The sequence below is a fragment of the Tasmannia lanceolata genome, unplaced genomic scaffold (assembly GCF_043159265.1).
Source record: "Tasmannia lanceolata isolate RefF3 unplaced genomic scaffold, GAP_Taslan_0.1 ptg000018l, whole genome shotgun sequence".
In the NCBI taxonomy this organism is placed as follows: domain Eukaryota; kingdom Viridiplantae; phylum Streptophyta; class Magnoliopsida; order Canellales; family Winteraceae; genus Tasmannia; species Tasmannia lanceolata.
Window position 1 is genome coordinate 17932477 of NW_027518695.1, and position 23176 is coordinate 17955652.

At 39.0% G+C, this 23176-nt stretch overlaps 3 protein-coding genes across 5 annotated transcripts; 2 read left to right on the forward strand and 1 right to left on the reverse strand.

Moving 5' to 3' along the window:
• Nucleotides 1-2739: 2739 nt before the first annotated feature.
• Nucleotides 2740-8763, forward strand: LOC143851067 (uncharacterized). Its single transcript, XM_077360387.1, has 3 exons — nucleotides 2740-4233; nucleotides 4910-5367; nucleotides 7953-8763. Exons 1-3 carry the CDS (start codon nucleotides 3360-3362, stop codon nucleotides 8712-8714), a joined length of 2094 nt encoding a protein of 697 aa, XP_077216502.1. The 5' UTR covers nucleotides 2740-3359; the 3' UTR covers nucleotides 8715-8763.
• A 1241-nt stretch (nucleotides 8764-10004) lies between these two features.
• Nucleotides 10005-14971, reverse strand: LOC143851446 (uncharacterized). 2 transcript variants are annotated; one of them, XM_077360888.1, is made up of 5 exons: nucleotides 14816-14971; nucleotides 11624-11760; nucleotides 11397-11465; nucleotides 11190-11296; nucleotides 10005-10632 (listed from the first exon to the last, which is right to left on the reverse strand). In XM_077360888.1, exons 2-5 carry the CDS (start codon nucleotides 11748-11750, stop codon nucleotides 10141-10143), a joined length of 795 nt encoding a protein of 264 aa, XP_077217003.1. In that variant the 5' UTR covers nucleotides 11751-11760; nucleotides 14816-14971; the 3' UTR covers nucleotides 10005-10140. The 2 variants fall into 2 exon arrangements, with proteins under 2 accessions (XP_077217003.1, XP_077217004.1); XM_077360889.1 differs by having other exon boundaries at nucleotides 14704-14855.
• Nucleotides 14972-16436: 1465 nt separating this feature from the next.
• PS2 (Presenilin-2) lies at nucleotides 16437-18896 on the forward strand. 2 transcript variants are annotated; one of them, XM_077360594.1, is made up of 2 exons: nucleotides 16438-16868; nucleotides 17151-18896. In XM_077360594.1, the coding sequence occupies exons 1-2, from the start codon at nucleotides 16658-16660 to the stop codon at nucleotides 17948-17950; spliced, it is 1011 nt and encodes a 336-aa protein (XP_077216709.1). In that variant the 5' UTR covers nucleotides 16438-16657; the 3' UTR covers nucleotides 17951-18896. The 2 variants fall into 2 exon arrangements, with proteins under 2 accessions (XP_077216708.1, XP_077216709.1); XM_077360593.1 differs by having other exon boundaries at nucleotides 16437-18896.
• Nucleotides 18897-23176: the final 4280 nt, after the last annotated feature.

Genomic DNA, 23176 nt, shown 5'->3' on the forward strand with positions numbered 1-23176 from the left:
AATCAATCAAATTTCTCTGGGGGTGGAGTATTTAGAGATGAAAATCCAAACATCTTTCACTCTTATGATATTATTACCTACATGTAAGTGGAAACTAGAGCCTTACTGGATTCTATAAAATCATGAACTGGAGAAATGTTTGGATTGAAGCATATAGTCAAGTTCTTGCCAACCTACTTAAAAAGGTAATGGTGGTCTTCCCTATTACTCTTCATTAGAAATTTTTGTTTCTCTTACATCAACCCCATGCTATCTGATGAATTCAGAGAAGGAATTACAATGGCATTCTTTTGCTAACGGAGACTTAATTCACATCAAACTACACTTACGGCACGTTTGGCTACCATGAATTTGTTTTCATGATTAAATCATGGGAGACACTAGTTTTCTGGATTTGGTTTCCTGATTTTTAGCGACTTCACCCTCATCTCCACTTGGAGAACTGATGAATTCCACTAGATACCTTGCTCTACATTAAAATGATATATACCATAAGTGATTGGTTGTGTGCTTGGTATCTTTTAAGTAGAAAAATGTGGAGGATTAACTAGATGTGGTCTATTGGGTTTGCCCAATATATGTGTTAATAATGCAGAGCTTTTTTGTTATTTTTGTGTCTTGAGACATGGACAAGTGTTAATCACAAACAAGTTGGAAGGGGTTTTTTTGTTTTTTGTTTTGGGGTGAATAGCAGTTGGAAGAGAATGAGATACAACCTTCATGAAGGCCAAACTATGCTTTGTATTCAAGGGTCTACCTACCAATAGCTGCATTTAAATCCAACCTTCCAATCAATACATAGGGAGTTGCATCACAATATGGTGCACTAGGTTGAACTCCACCATTCCTATGGTCTCCTCTCAACGTCTATGGTATATAGGCCCCCCCCACTATGATCAATCAGGAGTTCAGGACTAAGGGTGTCAACGGACCAAGACGATCCGATGGATCCAAATGATCCAAACATTAAAGGACAGGATTTGGGTATAGTAGGTGGATCCGAACCATGCCCACTGGATGCATATCCGAAATTATTAAGCCCCTGTTCGTTTTAGATTATGACAACCGATTGTGGATTCCCCAACCGATTACTGGACCGGAAATTCCACTAAATTTGAGTGAAATAATCGGTTGGGGACTCCACAATCGGTTGTCATAATCTAAAACAAACAGGCCCTTAGTATAGAGGTAGCCCTAAAATTTTATGGAGCGTCCTAGATCCGATTGTGACCCAGCCAATGATATCTACACTTCCTTGTTTTGATAATGTCACTCCTTACATTCTTAACACTTTCTTGGATATCCATTTCCTAAAATGGGAAATGCAACGATGGGGATCAACCCTTGTCATGGGTCCCATCATTTTGCATCAATAGGAAGGAGCTAAGGAAATTATATGATGCCCTTCCAAGGAGATTTTTTTTGGCAAGGTGGGGACTAGCAATTTAGTGATCCAGATGGTTCATCTATTAAGGCTCTCCTAGATTGGACAATCCGGACCTTTCAATTGAATAGCCCATTTCATATTTTACAATATAAATGGTTAAGATCACCCAATGGAGAAGATTTTTGTGGCATGGCCCATCTAAAACCAAAAATGAAATACTGAAGCAAATTGTAGTGGCTTGTAGACCTGGCAAACGCGACCCGTGCCCGCGAGTCGACCCGACCCACCCGCAAATTTGCGGGCACGGGTCTCAGTTTTAGTGACCCGTCAAAACTAACCCGCGGGCACCCGCTTTTTTAAGGGTGGTGATTTTGTTATGCTAATCTAGTTAGATGGCTTTTTTTTCTAATGCCAAGATGGTGATTTTGTCATGCTAATCTATTTTTTAAGGGTTTGATGCCTGAATAGGTTATGGCTAGCACCATAGGTTGATCCCAACCCTCCGATTTGAATGTTAGAGGGTTGATCACTTGATCCTAACCCTCTATAGATCGGAGGGTTAGGATCAACCTATTGAAATGATTTTTAGAGCAACACCTATTTAGCCTGTGGGCCATCTAATGGACGGTTTGGATCATCCCACGGTGCTGGCCATACCGCCCTCATCAAAATCCAGTGATAACATTTCCCAAAATAAGCAACTGTTTGAATTTGCGGGTGACCCGCGGGTCACCTAAATTCTGACCCGCAAAAATGCGGGTCATTTCCTCACCCGACCCGTGTGACCCGCACCCGCATCACCTGCGGGTTGACCCGGCCCGACCCACCCGTTTGCCAGGTCTAGTGGCTTGCATTCAATGTGGAAAAGTCCAATAAATGGATGGCTAGGATCATCTAATCAGCGGACCGTTATTGTAGCAGCTCATTTGTTGTGACAGCAGAAGGTGAAATGTCTCGATTGTCAAGATTAAACATCTAGACAGTGGATATTGATTGGAGTTAGAAATAATTTAAGGGTCCTTCACCAAGAAATACTGATATTGGCACTACCATGTTTGATAATTGCACTAATTTATCTTGTCTTTTATTATTTAAACACCTTTCAAAGGTTATTACAGTTCTAAAAAGCAGTCAGAAGCCAATTAAAAAAGAAAAGACAAGCTGAGTTTTTGCAATTATTAAAACATGGTAGTGCCAATATCAGTACCAAAAAAAAAAAAAAAAACTCTTCTCTTACCTGAAAATCTTAAGATGCCTAGGTGGCCGATGAAAGGTCCCTATTTTCTCACCTAGAAATTCTTTTTGAAATTTCAAAGAGACAGCTAATATTAAAATCCACAGAAAATTTCAAAAGATTCTTCTCTCTTATTTGTCAGTAGATAATAGATCAATGGGTATGTTTTATCTTGGATTTCCAATCAACAATCTATTGATTTGGAATGTTGGATTGTTGTTGGGTTTCCCGGAGGAAAAACTATTCCTTTTCATGTCTGGATGAGAGAAATAGGGTTCTTTGGCTTTCAAGTTTTAAGTTGTATTGGGGAATTCTAGGACATGGGTTTTGCAGTGCAAAGGTTTCTTCATATGGGTTTTGATGGGTTTCCCAAATCCATTATCTTTTGGGTTTATCTTGGAATGTTTTTGTTTTTGGATTGGGGTTGATTGGTTGACGATTTTGCATCATAGAAAGCTTACTGTTTGAGGGGTTTTTCAAATTTTTTGTTCTGGGTTTTTACTATTACTTTATCTTTTATTTTAAGGTTTTTTCTATCTGTGATTTTACCAATAGCTGTTTGGTACCTGCCCTTGTGGGGTTTTTCTGCTTTGCATTTTTGGGTTTATGCATTGATTGCTTCATCTGGATTTATGTATTTTCTGAGTACTTGGTATGGGGATTTGGAGTGAAAGGGAAGGATTGTTTTGAGAGTTTTTGTGAACTGAGTTAGGTAGTATTTTTAAGGGAAAGTAAGAAATGGATGTATGGGTTGTTTTAGCTGTTGCTGGTGCTGGGTATATGGCTAAGTACTGGCAGAATGTGTTTAAGGAGAGGGAAGTTTTATCAGGATCATTTGGTGGAAACTTAACTAGTGGCAAGTCTGATTCCAACCCTTCACTTGAAAAAGAGCTTAATCACAAGAGCGTCGAACCCAAAAAATTAGGGGAAAATGGTTGGAGTTGTCCTCTCCGCAGACGGTTGCAAAGACACTTAGGCAAAGAGGCTACTTTGAGTAGAGATCCTTCCAATTCAGATGAAAGATTTTCAGATAATTCACACTTAGAAATGGTTCCTAGTAGTGGGGTTGGCGGGGAAATGTCAATGAATTTGGGTAAGTATGAGGAGCCCAATGTACTTTCTTTGGAGAGTTTGCAGCCACACTTGTTTAGAGAGGAACATCATCAAGTGGAAGAGGGAAATGCCGACGTTGTCGAAAATTTTTGCTATGAATTGAATGACTGGGCTAATATATTGCGGCCGGAACAAATCAGGTTAGGTAGAGATAGAAGGTCTCTTGACAGTAAATTACCTCGTTGGTATTCTGTGAGGCCTCTGAGTTCTCTAGAAAGTTGCCTCATTGCTCAGTTGTATAAGAAACATGTTGAAGCAGAAGAATATGTTTTTAGTGAACTTCCACCGCTCTCGAAGCCAACCATAAGGCCATTCTTTATTACCGAAGGAAACCAAATAATCAGCAAGTCAAGTAATGATTCTTTGGGTGTACAATTTGAGAGTGGAATACATAAGTTGCACAGGGAAGATGGGATTGATTTGAGTGTAAGCGAAAGTGAGACTGGGAGATCAAGCATTTCAAATAGGGATCGCAGTGGCAGACAATTACATTCGCAAGGTAGTTCCATGTCATTTGTTTCGGCTGTGTAACCGCGATGCTTTCTAAATGTTCTTGAGAAATCTTATGTTGCATGCTTGACTTAAATTTGACTAACTGAATTGTATATGAATTCGACCTCTTTCAACTTTGTTCCTTTTTCCTTGTTCTTGAGGAATCTTATATCGCATTCTTGACTTAAATTTGGATAACGTAATTGCGTATGAATTCGGCCTCTCCCAACTTTGTCTACCATCTCCTCATGACAAAACTCATATTGTGTAATGCACATTCCTAAATATTGGCAATATGTAGAAAGACATGTTGTCATTACAACTGAGAAGTTTCTTTGATTTATATGATGTTTTGGAGACAATTTTCCATCTATAATTTTAATCCATTTCTCTAATTATCTACTCCATATCTCGTATGTTGCTTCACAGTATGAACCCGATTTTTGTCTCGGTTTTTAGTATTATGTAGCTATTTTAATGTGAGTCAATTGATACAATCGAGTCATCTGTCTCTATTTTTTATATCAATAGAAGGTGCATATTTCATTTCACTTATTGTGAAGTGAGCTGTTCTTTTATTGGTCATTTCACACTGGAGAGTGGAATCCGATTGAATATTAATTAGTGTCTGTCCCTTTCTTTTCTTGATGTGTGCTCACTCTTTAACGGTGCAATTCTGCCAGGTTCACCTGATGGAATGCTTCTTTTATGTCTTGGGATTAGTATCGGCGCGATGTCTACCCTTCTATCAAATAAAAGAGAAGTAGAAAAATTAAATGAGTCATTGAAGCAGGCCCAAAACTTAGTTCAAGATTTACAGGAGGAGCTGGAGATGAAAGATTCAGTTACTGTGAAGGAGCTAGCAAATGAGGCTTGTGAATTCCAAGAAATTGATGACCCTTCAACTGGTATTATCGATACACTCGACTATCGCTCTTATCAGGCTCCAGATGCATGTTCCCCTGGGCAGGAAGGAGATGGATCTACCAAATATATTGGTAAGGAGCCACACTTTCAAAAGTTCGGAGAGAACTTAGAGTCAATGAGTAAAATTGAAGCAGAACTTGAAGCTGAACTAGAGAGGTTGGAACTGAACATGAATGGTTCGTGTTTGGAGAGAAGATCATCTGATGTCGGTGAGGTAAGATTGCATTTTGATCATTTCCTGAAACTCCGTATTAGGATTTTATCATTTGCATATGTTTCCATACATTTACATGAGTTTACAGGATTTCCACCAAAATTGCTAACCAAAATCGAAATGTTCTTGTTCCCGTGGCGACCGAAACTGAAATTTAAAACCTTAGTAACAAGTTGATGTTTTGTCAGCCTACGGTAACTTGCTTGTTCTTGTGGGTGTATTAGCAGTTAAGGTAGCTCAGCCATTTGTTTTGTGTTCTTCAATGTTCTACGCATTCCCTTATTATGGGGTATCATTGTAATTTTCGTTTACTTTTGCCATGTACTTCGAGAATCGAGAACGTGGTAGGTGCTTTTTGCTTTGCTAGGGATTAGATAAAAGCTTCTACCACCATTCTGCCAATAAAGTAGACTTTGATTCCTAATGCACTTAATATCAAATCTACTTGCTCATTTAGGCAGACAGACTTGTTTCCAATGAACAAGATGATGGTCATTATCTGCTTCTAGATAGCTCCTCCTGCTAGGGTTTTCCCGTGAGAGATTAGGGATTTTAGGGTTTGGAAAAAGAGCCAAGGGGGAAAGGGATTAGAGAGGAGCCAGTGGAGAAATCACCGGTGATTTCACCTGTGGTGGTGATGCCGTGATTGGTGCCAATGTCGATGCCGGAGTGGGGGCCTGTACTTGGCCGGGATCTCAGAGACTCTTCTATCGGTGGAAATCGTTAGGCATTGCCGGAATCCGTCGTATTCCAACACCAGCGAAGATCTGGAGAAGAAAGAATGGCTTTGAAGCAGAGCTTGCATTGAAGAGAGAGAGAGAGAGAGAGAGAGAGAGAGAGAGAGAGTTTGGAGGAGCAGAGTCCCTCCTTATGGGTAAAACCCTAATTCTTTTAATGGGATGCGATAGCGGGTTTTTGTAGAAAATGACATTTTTTGCCCTCAACATATCTAATTTTACCCTCAACATTGGGTTCCTTAAACACGAATTCCAAATTCGTGATGGTCTGATATTAGAAAGTCTGGATTTGATTGAAGCTCAGAAACTTTTCCAGTGAGAAGTGGAACTGAAGGACCAAGATAAGAATAGAAAGAACAAAGAAAAGGATTCAGGATTAGTAGCGCTAGGACAGCCATGAAGACCTTCCTAGAGGATTGAGCACTTCTTTTAGTATTTGTGGACTATGTATAGAGCAATCACGAATATTATTTCGAGAGTGTACATTCAGTCATTTCTAAATTATGTATAAATTTGAGTCCAATAGTCGGTTTGGGACTCACAATCAGTCCTCATAATCTTAAACGAGCAGGGTTTTAACATTCCACATCATGATTATATAGGCCCTGTTCGTTTGAGATTATGACAACCGAAGGTGAGTGCCCAAGCCGATTATTGGTCTCAAATTACATTGATTTTGAGTCCAATAATAGGTTTGGAGGCTCAACATCGGTTACCATAATCTCAAACGGACAGGGCCTTAGTCATGTATGAATTGTCACGAAGGTTTTGCTATTAGAGTTGGTCTGCAGACTTTTCAGTTGCCTGCTTTTCAAGCTCAGAACATCTCAGCCTTGGGCGTAAAAAATAAACACCCTTTTTTAAGGCTTGGAACCAATCCTTAAAGCCGCAAAACAGTATAGTATGGGGTTCTTCTTCTTATTATAGTACATAACCCAGGGATTGAACTTGCAAGCTCAAGGTTAAAGCATGAATTCTTTGTCCAATTGAGCTAAAGCCCCATATAGTATGGTTCAAAATTTAATCTATGGAAAGCGCAGCCACAGAGAATTCCTGTAGCATAAATTAGTGGTTCCCACGACATTGAGATGATGTCATGGCAGTTATAGCAAATGAACTTGCTCGCTGCTCCTCATTTATGCAGATCTCTTCTTTTTTAAGGGGTCATAAGTTGTACTTAAGGAAACCAAACCATCGCATATCATCATTAGGAGGGCCCAATGCACGACGGGTTGTTTAAAATAGTCGAAATCATTTCAGGGATGAACCCTAATTTCTTTGACACTCGAGGTGTGGTTATCTAACTATTTGCCACTTTACATTGATACTTCAACTGGACTTTAAGTGGATAGCTGCCACTTTGGGATACGCCATTGGGTACATATCTTGTCCTCTGCGTGTCACATAAAAATATGTTTATGCTATGGCAAGAAACCCCCAATTCTTCTTGGAGTTTCAACTGATTTTGGTAAATTCCTTGTTTTATCTACCTCTAGAAGAAAAAATAATGATAAGATACTAATTTGCAATGTCTCGGTATAGTTACATATCCCTGTACCTGATTGTTGAGTTCTGCCAAAGCCATTTCTTTGATAATCAGTGGCATTTGTATTTGTGCATTTCGAAGCCTTCTTTGTTGTTCAATGATATTCCAATCGAGAAACTTCCATTTTAATCTGTATCGATAAAAAGCCTTCTTTGTTGCTCAATGATATTCCAATGGAGAAAATTCCATTTTAATCTTTTTTCGTTTCTTTTCAATGTATGATTGATATATGGGCCAATGGCCTGTTTTGAATGAACTGAATGCATTTTGTAGAAGCTATAACTCAGTATATTTGATCGCAGTTTGATCCAGACCTCATTGCTGATGTCGTTCACGGAGAACTGGGAGCCTACACGATCAATGGTGAAAATGACTCAGACCGAGATGCGACTGGTAGCTCCACCATGCACCAGTATCCGGCCAACTACTCTGTATCACCTAAAGAGCTGAGTTTACGTCTGCACGAACTCATTCAGTCAAGGCTAGAGGAACGAATCGAAGAGCTTGAGACAGCACTCCAGTACAGCCAGAAGCGTCTCCGCCTAATGGAAGAAGAGAGGATAAAGTCTCCTAGGGACTACTCAAACAATGAATTAGTATCACCATCTACCCAAGAAAGCCCAACTCCAATTGAACAGGGCATTGGCATGGCTCCACCCTTGTTTCTGAATCCATCTGATGATGCTCTAAACACTTACAATGAAGCTTGCAGTGAGTCTGAAAGGAGTGCCAAGACAGACGAACAGGACCCACCATCCACGGCAAAAGAAAGTACACAGATCAATGATCAAAATCTGTTTCGAGGTCTTGTTGGTGGTGGGAGAAATGGGTCTTTGACACATTTTGAGATTGGTGGGTTGGAATCGAAGAATTTGAATCGCGAGGAGATGAGATTGTGGGAGTTGGTTTCGAGAAGTCGAGGATCAAATGAGGTGAGTCAGAGTGAAGATGAAGAAGATGATGAAATGGGGAAGCTATTGATCGAACAAATTGTGGAGAAAACAAGGCAAGGATCTCCTGTAGTTCTAAATGCTCAAAGAATGTTATTTTCAATGGATGAATAATTATTACTAGAATGAAATTTTGTACTTGTTTGTAAAGGGAAAATTTCTTGCCTCTATAGTTGTTGATTTTCTTTTGTAAGACACAACTAGAGAACATAGTTATTAGGAAAAGGAAAATTGTATAGGACGAATAAGGATTGCACCGAAAACTGCATCCTATTCTGATTCTCCCGGCTGCAAGAGGTAGTATTTTGATTTTGCCGCGTTAATAATGAAATATTGTTGATTTTTTAAATTAAAATTTAATTTTTAATTTTCCTCATTCTATTACTAAATTAGTAGGGTGTGGATTCCAATTCCTAATTATGCAGCCAATGTGATCAGATGACCCAAAGGATATAAGAAAACAACCATGTAGCAAGCTTAGTCTCAGCTCATCTTAGCCAAAAGAGTGAAACGCTGATTTTGGGCAACGCACTTGGTCGCGAGAAATGTGACTGCATCTCCACCAAAGATCACTGAAAAAACTCTCAAATTCTTTTGATTTTCTGCCAGCTATTGTAACTTATGGATCAGTGATTCAGGTATTGGCATGTTCTTTAACCTTTTACCCTTACCTGCTTGGTTGCACGTAGTCACTCTGCATGTTCTTTTAACCTTTAACTCAAAATAAATGAATGAAGCACTCGAAGAAAGTAACTCCACGACGGAGAATAACAGCAAAAACAATACCCATTAGTCAGATTTTTCACTGGGAAGAAAATTCAATCTGTTTGGTTGAGCGTAGTTACTCCAAAGAGAAGCCGTGAATTAAAACCCAGGTAGTCAACAGGAGACAAGCCAAGCAGTGTCCTTGCAGCTACCTCAGTCATAATGGTAAAGGTGTCATTATGAATATATATAGAGAGAGAGAGATAGACAGCATCAAAACCCAAGAAAATCCAAGCAAAAAATCAACTTTTGATAACCAAGAGATCCTTTTTCGATTTCAAAACTCTAAGCAACCAAACAACGATGGTTTTTTGCTAAAGATCACACCGGGAAACAAATGCTCTACAGCTTTTGTGCAACCAAACATTGCATCTTTCCATTTCGAACTGGAAAGATGAGAAAAAAGTTCATCGGTTCAAAACCTACCCTCCTTCAGCCCATTTCACCTGCTCCAACGGGGAGAAGAATGAAAAGAATTACAGAACAGGTTCGTAGGAACAAAAAACCCACATCTTATCCCAAATTGAAAATAAGACTACCAAGCAAATTTCACATCATCTCTTAGATGTTTACTTTCTAAGCTTACAGCGAAAGAAGAAATTTTACTCACACCAGCATCTGAATCGAAGAGAAAAAGAGTAAACAAAGAAACATAGACATCAATACATTAAAGTATTAAACAATAACGACGTTTAACAAGAAGATTGGAGAGCAATTACTTAAGAAATTATAGTTTTTGAAGTTATTTTAATGCTTTCTTCCAAATCAATCTTAATCAACCCTGCTTGTTAGCATAGCCAGAAGGGACGTCATCATCGTCATCCCTGTAGCTCCCTTTAGAAGGATCAACATCACTGCTTTGGTTACTGCCATCAGCGTCTCCGCCACCGAAGCCCATTCCCCCACTCCCTCCAAAACTGCTACCACTGCCACCTCCAGCATAGCCATCACCACCAGCAGCCACCCCATAACCACCACCACTGCCACCACTGCCACCTCCAGCATAGCCATCACCACCAGCAGCCACCCCATAACCACCACCACCACCACTGCTTCCAAAACTATCACCGCCATAACCACCACTTCCTCCACCGCCATAACTGCCTCCTCCGCCACTGCCATAGCCACCACCTCCACCACCATAACTGCCGCCGCCACCATAGCCTCCACCACCACCGCCATAGCCACCACCGCCGCCATAGCCACCCCCGAATCCTCCAGTCCTATCTGTGGCGTAGTTCACTCTTACCATTCGGCCATGAAGATCCTGCAAGAAGATTAAACACTCATGCATAGAAAAGACTGCATAAATGATTAGAAGTAACCGAGACCAAGGTGTTTCACACTATGTTGCATCAGTATGGATACAAGTGTCAGAATCCGACACTGGTATCAAGAGTCGGACTCAAAAAACCTCAAAAAGAATGATTCATGGATTCGCCAAAATATTTTAATCAATTCTCAAATTTTTTTACATAATAATATGGTTATAATGTAATATATTGAAAATTTTAATACGTTAAGTAGATATAATATTTTATTTTCAATTAAGAAACCTACTATCGGTTAAAATTCAAAATATGCAGTAATTGTTAAGTTGTGGAAGTAGGATTCAGAAAAAACAAATAAAAGTGATCTAGACGTGTCTCAAAGAATCCCGAAGTTTTGGAATCTGAGATGTGTCCGCAACGGATTCTTCGTCCATTTAGAAGAATCCATGCAACATGGAGAACTAAGACCGAGCTGTTTCACCCAATTAACTGAATTTTTTTTCTTCCCTACATAAAGCTACACATTGGTTACGCCAGTTGAAGTCCCACTTACCTTTCCATCCATGCCAGTCATGGCAGAAGTAGCCTCGTCACTAGATGTGAAACTAACAAAGCCAAAGCCTCTTGATCTGCCGGTCTCACGATCCATGATAACTCGTGCTGAAACCAACCACCATCTCATCTCAAACAAGCATTTTTCACAAGAAATATAGATGAAATTTTAGTAAGGCCAAAGTGAGACAGGTAAAAAATGAAATACCTTCGATGACTTCCCCATAGCCTGTGAATGCTTCTCTCAGGCTTGTGTCATCAGTTCCATACGACAGTCCTGGGACAGGATCTTAATGACATTACTATATTGTGCTATAAAAAAATGCAATGCCTTTGTTCTTTGACTTAGAGGTCAGGGGGTTCAATCCCAGCTACCAACCAAAAAAACAAAGATAAAAAATACAATACATTACTCAAAGAAGAAAGATAGAGCACCTCCGACAAAGAGTTTGGAAGACGACATGAAACGCACTGCTTGGAATATAGACGGATTGACTGAAGAATTAATGTGCTTCCCCACAGTTTGTTTAAGTAGATTCCCAACTTTACTAGCAAAAGCCATTGCTCAGAACCTAAACCAGAGGTACAGAAAATGATGTAAGTGTTACACCCCGTTTGCCAAGATCTAACCAATGCCATCAAAATAACAAACTATATTCATCTTAAACTAAAATTTTTGCAGTAATTTATTGCACAAAAAAGGTCCAAGGTGAGAATGTGCCCTCTATCATTGCCTACATAATTGATATAAATGTTTGCAAACAAACCCCACACAATAAGAAAGGGAAAATGACAATCTAGTACACAGAAACTTAATGAATACATTTCTCCAACAATAATATAAAGAAGCTTGATCTGAAAGTAGAGGTAAGTAATTCATCCTCCAAAGAAAATACAATATAGAAATGAACTATATAGATTGTATGCAATTATCAACAGAAGAAGACACTTCTCATCATTCGAACTCTGTCACCTTGTACAAATTGACCAAGAACCAAGCATAAAAATGACTAAAACAACCAATAAAAGGCAGCTTGAAAGAAGTAGAATTTGTGGCTCAATATAATTAGAGACTTCACGATGTCATCATCTTCTCACTTCCCATCTTTTATCCAACATAAAGATGCATTATCATATACTGCACATATATACATATCGTTCTGTTTTCTTTTTTTAAAAAAAAAAAAATTGGTGTCAGTGCATACATATGGAAAGATACTTTGCAAAAGAAACATTGGGAATTACTAAAGCAACCGTGCCTATTTTTGCCACAGATACAAGTTATTAGAGTATCTTTCAAAAAATAAGTTATTAGAGTGCCTGGTGTACAAACCCTATCACAAAATGCAAATGAGTCTGTATACATGTATTGCATGTAAACATATACAATAAGAAGAGACCATCAGTTTGTTTTGATGTCCCCTCATGAATGTAAAATAATGCAGCAATAATTGTGTTACTCTGCTGTCAACATGTTAAAGAGGGCAGAATAATGCATGCGCGTGCGCGTGTAAGATACAACTAACAATTGAGGAGGGAGTATGTTACTCTGCTGTCAACTTATTGATGAGAGAGAGAGAGAGAGAGAGAGAGAGAGATGAAGGGATAGAGGAAACACATAAGTGTACAAAAATTGAAGTATAAAATAGATCATGTATTTGCAATAGATACAGATAAAAAATTTCAAAGAGACCTGTGCTTCTACAAAATGCAAACTAGGAAGTCGAGCATGTTTCAGTGAGGTCCCTAGCGGCCCTTGAAATTGGGCCATGTGTCTAACACCATATTCAACATCATTTTTCATGAAAATGAAACCCTTTCTTCGTAAAAAATAATACCCTGCTTTAGTACAAGTTGAAACTAGGATGTTTGTTGGGGAAGATCCTGGAACAAGGATGTTTTCAAATTATTCTTCACTTCCAAATGCACTACTGTGGAAAAACTGGAAAAAATAGAATTAAATTTTATGGACTCCGTGCCAATATCATGCTTTTGTTGATAAAGTTGACTTATTAAACAACAGTTGAAAGATAATTAATATTCGCACTCTCCGCCACTCCCATATTTGATAAAAAGTAATCCTCTTCAATTTATACTTTTTAAATTAGCTGGGCCATTACAGTCCCAAAGAGCAAAATCCCACTATAAAACTCTTTTTACAAAATGAGTTGTGTCAATATCAAAATATAGATCTGTGGGTATCATTTCCCCTTTGGACAAGGTCTGATATCAGTGATGATAATGAAGGGTGTTTATAATATTTTTTTGGAGGGAAGAAAAGAAATGTATCAAAAATATAAAGCAAGAGAACTTGCTTATATTTTATGTCCATGACATGATTCTAAGAAGAGAACAATATTATTTACTGAACTTGAGGCGATATCAAAATAGCATTTTTATGCTCGAGGAAATCTCTAATCACAGCTGAATACACCGAATGCTTGTATCCGTGACTACCCATTTGAGTAAGGAAACAACATTATCTACCATGCTCAAAAGAAAAATTAATTAGTGCTCACTGAAAGAAACCTAAAGAAGAAAAATTCAACGACAAAAACTACGACTTTTTATAATGGAACAAAACTATGACTTGTCGACATGTACAAAACATTTCAGGAGGAAAAAAAACCAAACTATCACAATCTACTAATTTCCAAGGGAAACAATCATAGTTGTCAGCGCGTGAGTTGACTCGATTTCTTAATTTTATGACTTTATAATTATATATTAAAAGAAGAAGCATGTAAAAAACAATGTATTCCAATAGCACATATATAGAGCACCTAGCCAAAAATATAAATAACTATATGCTTGTAACTTGCATGCACAAAAATAATTAATTTCCAATTTCCAACTTCCAAGTTTTCAACCATCAAAACAAGAAAGCCCAGGCCCAGTGACTCATCTTGTAAGAGTCTTATTTTTTCGAGCCGACTCCCAGCGACTCGTTCGAGTCTTCAAAGGGCCAATCACCCATGAGATTCGCCTTGAAAGCCCAGCAACTCGACTCGAGTGTTGACTCGAAAGAGTTTGACAACTATGGAAACAATAGATACCATATCTTCTTTTTTTTGAAGGGCAAAATAGATACCATATCTTAAGAACATGTATGCAGATAAAGATCAGTAACTGAAATAAGATTCAAATAAGAATCAGTAACTGAACTAAGATTCCAACACAACCCATTCATCTTAACGCAAACAAAACCCTAAGACATCATGAACAAAGCAGATACTTCATCTCACTGAAGATTGAAGATACGACACACAAAAAAATGAACTTAGATTCTCACAACCACTGTTGATTTTTCATAAATAAAACCGTAAAATGCCATCATTAACAGATCATGCCAAACAGAAATCAAATAGTTAAATAAAGGAACCATCACTTTAATCATCAAACAAACAAGAACGGATTCACATAAGCTACAGATCCTCAAACAAATGAAACCCTAAAAGCAGAAATGAACAAACAAATGAAACCCTAGAAACACACATTCAAGAGAACAAACATACATTGATAGAGACAGAAATGAACGCGATGTTATGGAAAATCGGAATCTGAAAAACAGAAACAGAAACCCTAGAAATGAAAAAACTAGGGTTTTAGAGGCGAGATAAAACGAACCTCCGCGAGCTAAAACCCTTTCTTAGGTCTATCAGTAAGGAAGAGGGTTTAAGGTGAGGGTATTTATAGAAGCTTTCAAAGCATCTGGTACGTCCAATCTCGCTGAGACTGATTGAGACCGTCAGATGAAATCAATGATGTTAACCATCGATTTGAATAGATGTTGGAGGAGTTCTTGGGCTTAAAACAATGGGCCTTATCCCATCAAAATATATGCTGCAAAATGGTGGGCCCCACCTTATGTAGGCTTGGGTGGAGAAGTTTTTATATGGTGTAAAATCATATTAGTCCAGTTCATTTGATGGGCCACAACGTAAATACGTTGTGCCCCATGATCATTTCCATAGGATGATCTCAGCCCTCCGATCTATAGATCGGAGGGCTGAGATCATCGTATGAAAATGACTTTTGGGGCACAACTGTTTAAGTTGTGGCTCTTCAAATGGACGCTTTGGATCATCCTATGGTGTAAGTCATACAGTACTTTTTGTAAAAATACCTGACTATCCGGGCTTAAACTGGGTGGAGATTGTGAGTCCCACCTCCTCAAAATATGAGGTGTAAATGGTGGGCCCTAGCAAGGATTTGGATGGAGATGTGGACCCACTTATTCGTTTTATGTGGTGGGCCCCACGATATGCATGTATTTGGGTAGAGATGGTGGGCCTTACCATATCAAAACATCAGGTGTAAAATGGGGACCTAAACATTGTGAGTCGCCTTGTGATGATCTGCAAGGTCAACGATCACAATTACACCTTAAACACAATTGTGGGGTTAGTAGTGATCTAGACCATCCATTGGTGGACCATATTGAGCCCTGATGATCTTTGTTTTCTAAGTGTCTCTTTAAAGCCCACCAATTGGATGGTTAGGATCGCTCGACTCTGCCAGGCTTTTTTATGAACAACATACTCCCTTTTTTCTCCTTCTTAGGACTATCTTGTTGTGGTGAACCGTTAGATCACCCTAAATTGTGACACCCCGTACTATCCACCGGACAAGTGGCCCTCCCCTGCTGATCTTAACCGTTCGTCTAGTTTTAATCCTCACTCAGGGGGAGAGAGAGAGAGAGAGAGAGAGTTTGAAGAATTTGGGCCCACCCTATGTATGGGTCATTGGGTTGGGTGGAGACTGTGGGACCTACCCCTCATAACACGAGGCAAAATGGTGGGGCCCAACCCATGCATGGGTTTTAGCGGAGTTGGTGGAACCCACTCTATCAAAACATGGTGTAAGATAAGGGGCTCACACCATGTATGGTTTTGGGTAGATATGATGGGCCATGTGTGTGAAATGGTGGGCCCCACCAAACGCATTGGTCCCTACCATATCAAAACATACGGTGTAAAATTGTGGGTCCACCCCATGTAGTGGGCCTCACCTAATTGCAAAATGATGGTCCTCACCCATGCTATACATGTGATGGGATGTAAAAAAAGGGTGGCCTGGGGAATAAAATGGGGACAGGCAATAAAAAGGGAAGAATATATCACCCTCTTGTTATAAATTTTGGCCGATTTAAGCCCACTGGTACACGATGCTCATCTAGGCCCACTAGTCCTCTTATATATTTAGGCCCACTATTGACTATGCCAAATGGGCGTCCTACCAACTTGGGTAGTCCGAGGACTACCTTGCATTTCACGGTCGTCTAGGTTTAATCCCCACTGCAAGCTAACAAAAGGGTGAAGAAACCCTCTACATCTTGGTTGTAGAGAGAAAACCATCCAAAATTACATTTTTTTCAACCTATTTCAAAAAACCCATCAAGATCAAAACACCAGTCACAAAAAAACCCATCAATTTCTGCATCAAAAATTCCAAATTCCACACTTCCCTATGGATCAAGGTCAAGAACCCACCAGTATCCTTGAATTTCTAGGTGAAGAAATCATTAGAATCATAGTCCCAGTTTCCACATGCATGTTTTTGGTTGTTGTTTTGGTCACAACTCTCAATGCCTCATCCTCATCTTCATCTTCTCTCACAACCATAGCCACCATAGCTTATGATGAGAATACTTCAGATTCTGATTGGAGCAAATTCACAGGTGCCCTTTTGAATTCTCTAGTATTTGTAGCCATTATCACTGTGGTAACTTTCCTTTTAGTTTTTCTCTTTTACATAAGATGCACCAAGTTTCTTAAATATTACATGGGTTTCTCAACTTTTATTGTTTTGGGCTTCATGGGTGGTGAAATTTTCTTGTTCTTGATCAAAGATTTTAGTATTCCTATAGACTGCATTACTTTTCTAGTGCTTCTATTCAATTTCACTGTTGTTGGGGTGATTTCTGTGTTTATGTCTAAGATGGCAATTTTGATTACTCAAGGATATTTGGTGGTTATTGGGATGTTGGTTGCTTATTGGTTTACATTACTTCCTGAATGGACTACTTGGGTCCTTTTGGTTGCCATGGCTTTGTATGATTTAGCTGCTGTTTTGTTGCCTGGCGGGCCGTTGAGGCTCTTGGTAGAACTTGCTATGTCTAGAGATGAAGAAATCCCAGCTTTGGTTTACGAGGCCCGGCCCGTTACCTATCAGGGATTGGGATCAAATTCAACGCCGGGTCCGGTTAGGAATGTGGAAAGGAGGTTGTGGAAAGAGAAGAGAGATTTGGGTTCGATTTCGGGTTCTGATTCGAATTTAAATTTTGGGAATCTATTAACTACTGATGAACGTCGTGATGAGACAAGATTGGTTATTGCTGAAGAGGGTCAGATTTCAGCTGGGTCTGTTAGTAATTCATCTGTTTCGGAGTTATCAGCACCGTTGATAGCTCGAGGATTGGAAATACCGAGTGAAGGACAGGAAGAATCTACATTGAGTAGTAGGCAAGTTGAGGGAATTGGGTTGGGTTCTTCTGGTGCGATTAAGTTGGGGCTCGGTGATTTTATCTTTTACAGTGTGTTAGTTGGAAGGGCGGCGATGTATGATTTCATGACAGTTTATGCTTGTTATCTTGCTATTATAGCTGGCCTTGGTATCACTTTGATGCTTTTGGCAGTTTACCAGAAGGCCTTGCCGGCTCTTCCCGTCTCTATATTGCTTGGCACAATGTTTTATGTGTTGACTCGGTTCTTGTTAGAAGCATTTGTTTTCCAGTGTTCAATAAATTTGCTGATGTTCTAGAGCGGTTGAAAATTCACGCCTGCAAGAGAGTTTTCCTTGGTGGATTCATTGTTTCTTGTTCGTTCTTCTGTTAGTTTATACCTCTCTTTCTCCATCTATTGTTCTTCTGATTTTCACTGATTTTGTTATTACCCAAACCCATATGCAAAATTAAGATGGAAACAAAAGCCCTTTGCGGAGTGAGCATTAGGTTTCCCCTCACAAAAATGGACCCTGGTTTATTGTTTTGTGGCAATTTGCGTATCTTTTTTGGCATCTTGGCTGAAAATACAGTAGTTGTAACTGCTTCTCATGCTAGGCTTAAGTGGTGAAAAGGTGGCATTTACAAAGAAACATTTCTCTTATGCAGAAAATAAGAATCAGAAAACTGTTGTTTTTGAAGAGAAGAAATGTTGATAAGGTTATCTTATCCTCAGAGATGGAACTCATTTCTATCTGAAGTTGTGTTGTAATCTTAGCAAGAAATGGGGATGGGAGCAAAAACAAAAGGAGAATACAAGCTACTTTATGACCCAAAGGTCTATGTATTGCTACAATTTGAAGTGGGAGCTGCATTCATTAGTTCAACTGTAGTTATGGTATCTTTGTAGTTTGTACTGAAAAATGCTATTGCTGATGAACTTTTAATTTTGAGGGGTTGCTTTTGTAATCACTTGATTTGTTTTTGTCAGGCAAAGCTATGATTAAGGGCAGGCAAATTTTATATGCCTTTTGGCCAATTGACTTCAACCAAGACTTTTGTTTGCACCCCCCAACATTCACAGCATTTCCAATGAATGGATATGTGTATCTGCTCGCTTTGGTTGCACAACTCAACTTCTTCTTTTTTTTCATGCGCGTAATTTGTAGTGCATTGGATGAAATTGTAATTGCTAATTTACAATGAACGAAAAGATATAAAGCCAAGCAGATTATTGCATTAGACCTTTTCAAACATTTTGTGCTTCGTGCGTTGAACATCACTGGTTTTCCGCAATTTTATGGTTATAATAGCATACGTAGGAGTGTAGATTACGTGTAAGATGATTGGAATCAATCGTTGCAGGAGCTTACCATGGATGGTCTATAGTTTGGATTCTTTGGAAATCTCACAGATCCAACAAATCCTAGCCATCGATTGAATATTATTAGTTTCAGCATTGAAATGGAAGTGCATACGTGTAGAGACTTTGAGACTCTTTTAAATACCATGACCGTTTCTTTACGAAAAACAAAATCTAATAATCTATTTTTTCTTAAATGCATATTGCAGTTGGAAGGACTCTGTCTTCAGCTGAATCTTATTATTCTTTTTGTGTAATGTGATCATATGCATTATTATTAATGATGTCATAATCCAAAGAAAATAAGTAAATGAGATCTTCAATAGGTTTCTTTTCACCATAAGTGTGCCTTTTCACTCATATTGTGTACTTGCCAATGACATTTTTTCTTCATTATTCTTTAAACAAGTCGTAGATAATCATAGAAGCATGAGGGCCTTTCTTCCCTTCTTTTCATAGAAAACAAACATCATTTTCCTAATTAAGTAACTTATTCTCTCTACACTGTCATTATGTTCCGGGATCTTAATCCTGTTAAGAATCCTTCAACCGTTAAGATGTGATATGAAAATAGAACAAAGATACAAACATATTTTGTTGTTTTTTTATATGGGAAGGTATATAATGTCTTCCATTCCATTGTAAGAATATACAAGTGACTTATATACTAATGACATACAAATGACTAAAATACGCATAATGAAAAGTAACACCATACAACCATTCAAGCTCTGCAATAGTAGAGGCCATATCTCATGTGCAGCCCTTCGGAGTAAATTTTTAAATTATGTAAGCTTTGCAATGGTATAGGACATATCTTTATATTATGTTAATGCACTTGACCTTGACATTATTCATTGCTTCTTTCCATCCATGAATATTGTAATTGTTTACCATGGTACAAAATCCAATGGTAGATCTCTTGTGTTGGGATCACCTGCGCAGTCAACATCGGAGTAGCCTGCTAGAGCACTACAGAATATAGAATGATGAAGGGTACCCTCCCAGATATCTCTCTTTGAGATGTGTGTGGTGTGGAGCATTTGGTTTCATTTTTTATAGAGTTGGCAATTTTTATTTTTATTTTTTGAATAGATTGAACTTTATTAATAAAAGGGGAAAACCTTGACCAAGCTAGTCAAGGGCTAGGGCTGCACCTAAGGCAAATCAAGAGATAAAAAGCCCGGCCCTCAGAAGGGCGGTGATCGAACACCTCGAAATCCAGCCTTTCAACACCTGAACGAGCCAATTGATCTGCCTCACTATTAGTAGATCAAAGAGCATGCACAGAGGACATCGCATGCCACTCCATAGTGTCCAAAAAGTCCACCATAGCATTAGTAAATCTCTAAGGAAACCCCAACCCAACATTCACCCAATGATGACTTTGAGCAAGTCTCCCTCCACCACTAGGGAGTCGAGCATGGAGGGATCCACAAGCCCATTCTGCCTCAAGTGAGTTGGGACTTCTGTCTAGCTTGAATCCATCACACCAATTATGCCTAAATAAGCTCAACCAACAATACTCTCATCCTTCAGAAGCAAGCCACCAATACACGTTGGGCCCGGATTACCTAAGTTGGTACCGTTGAAGTTTAGCTTAGATAAACCAGGGTCATGAAGCAACCACCTAGGCTGCGAATGGTCGATGCGAGGTGCGCTCAAGCGAATAGCATCCCACGAGAGATGGATGGAAGACTCTAAGTAGTCTCTGAACTCCATAAGAATTGTTGTCGACCCCACCACACATGATAGGATCTGTTGATGAATACTATGCATTACTTTGCTAGACCCCTTAATGATCCTCTTATCTCTTTCCTTCCAAACCACCCATAATACCGCTGCCTGCCCCAGGTAGGCCACGATGCCCAAACCCAATCCTCCACTAGATCAACAATATGGTTGGGAAAAATAAAATATATACTGAATAAACCGAGAACAAACATCTGATCTCTCTGACGAAGTTGCGATGGATGAAAAGATGGTCACAGTCTCCCCCGTTGCATAGTACGCGGCTACACGCTACATCCGTTGATGATAATCTTCTTACGATTAATGTTATCGAATGGCTTCAATCGAAGTCATATTCATGCCATTTTTGTAGATGATATCGAAGAAGTTGTAGACTGCAATGATCTCGCCCAAAATGTTGTAGTAGAGAGACTATTTGTTAGAGAATTTTATCCTTTTTGGTTCCTCCCTTTCATGGTCTTGATTCACTTTTGCTTATGTTTGGCTTCTGCTTGTGGTGGTCGTAATTTTCTTGATTAATAATATTTCACAATCGTTCAAAAATAAACATCTTATAGTCATTGCAAAGACATACGAGTGTGTATTTCTCTTTGTTTTTCTCACCAAGGGGCTGTTGTATTGCAGTAGAATGATCACATAAGCTCTTTAGTTGACATAAAAACTCTTGAATGGATAAGGGAGCTCCATCCTTAATTGTATAGTAAGGGCTTCAGGTTGTTGTGAATACGTATCATGGAGAGCTTTCCTGAGATTACGGGAAGATGACATAACAAGTACCTGTGCTAGCACCTCAGGAGTCAGGTATAAGCTTTAGAGTTAATCCTTGCAATATTGAGTTGATCCTTGGCATGCCAACCATCAAACTTGGGATATTTCTCCTAATGGGGACCTTTCTCCTCTTTACCTTTTTATCAAATTCGACATGGGGTATAGCAAAACCATCAAGATGATCAAGGATTTCTTGAGCTTGAGTTGATCTGACCTTTATAGAGAAAAATATTATCGTGTGATAGCATGACAAGCTGATGAAGTAAATTATTAAAGGGAAGAAAGAGATGGCATGATAAGGAGTAAATATGATAAAGTATAAGGAAATATATGAATGAAGAAAAGACAGTTAACCCTACGGTGATAGCATGACAAGCTGATGAAGTAAATTATTAAAGGGAAGAAAGAGATGCCATGAGAAGGAGTAAATATGATAAGGTAGAAGGAAATATATGAATGAAGAAAAGACAGTTAACCCTACCCGGCGTATGGTGGTGTTAGGGCTTTGCGGATTTTGGATTTTTTTAAACTAAAAATGTAGAAGAGAAATGGGGGGAACCCTAGCTTTTGAATAAGTGGAGTTAAAGTTTTTGGAGGAAAGAAGTAAAAAAAGGATAGGAACCCCAATTTTAGAATAACTAATGTTTTTGAAGGTTTCATATTTATTCTATCCTTTTCTTTTCCCTCTCCTTTTTTTAAGAAACTAAAGAAGATGACAGATTGAAGATTTGACAAATATGAGGTGGAGAAGACCTAACTCACACGATTGTCTTTCGCAGACGAGATGAGGAAGACGGGAGCCAATCCGCCTCACACGATTGTCTCCTATTCATATTTTGCGGGGGAATTTGCATAATGACGCTCCCTCTTATCTTTTGGTTCTGTTTGTACTCTGCTAACTTCATTTGGGGACATCTTGTCCCCTTTTGTACGCTATGCGTATTTTGATTAATAAAGTTATTCGTTACCTTTAAAAAAAAAGACCTAACTCACATGTGATCCTGTGGTTGAAGGACCCCGGTAGAGTCCTTTGGAGATTCCTCACTATATTGACGATGCTATGGACTGTCTATTTTGGAGACATATCTCGTTCCACCCTGTGCGGCAGTCGGCAAACGAGAAGGCATATATATCCGCATATGAGTATGCTAAGGACGGAGTATAGCTCTCATCAATGACTACATTTCACGCTATCCGATTGCTATTGCTGAGGGAGTATAACTATTTTTAGTTGTCAGATAATTGGTTGTGTTGAATGATGATAAGTGAGGGGGGAGGAGGCAGAGTCAATCCTCTTTAACAGTCTAGGATACGCATCAGCTCTGTATTGGTTAATGGATCCTGAGTTGGTGATCGTAGTTCATTAGGTTGTAATAGTTTTCTCACTTGTTACTTAATGATGCTTTCAAGTGTTGGAGCATAGCTCTCTTCACCTTTCTCATGATCCTATTTGTTCTCTTCTTATTCCTCGTGTGGCTTCTGATCTCTGAGGGAGTAGTGTTGTTGTCGAATGAGTTAGGCCTGCTTCAGAATGTGATTTTCCCAACCATTTTCCACAAAATTTATGTAATAACTTAAGATTGGGGTGGGCAACTTACATGGAAAAGACAAAAAGGGTGTTTACCTCTATGAAAGGAGAAAAAGGGATTTGATTGATGTGTGC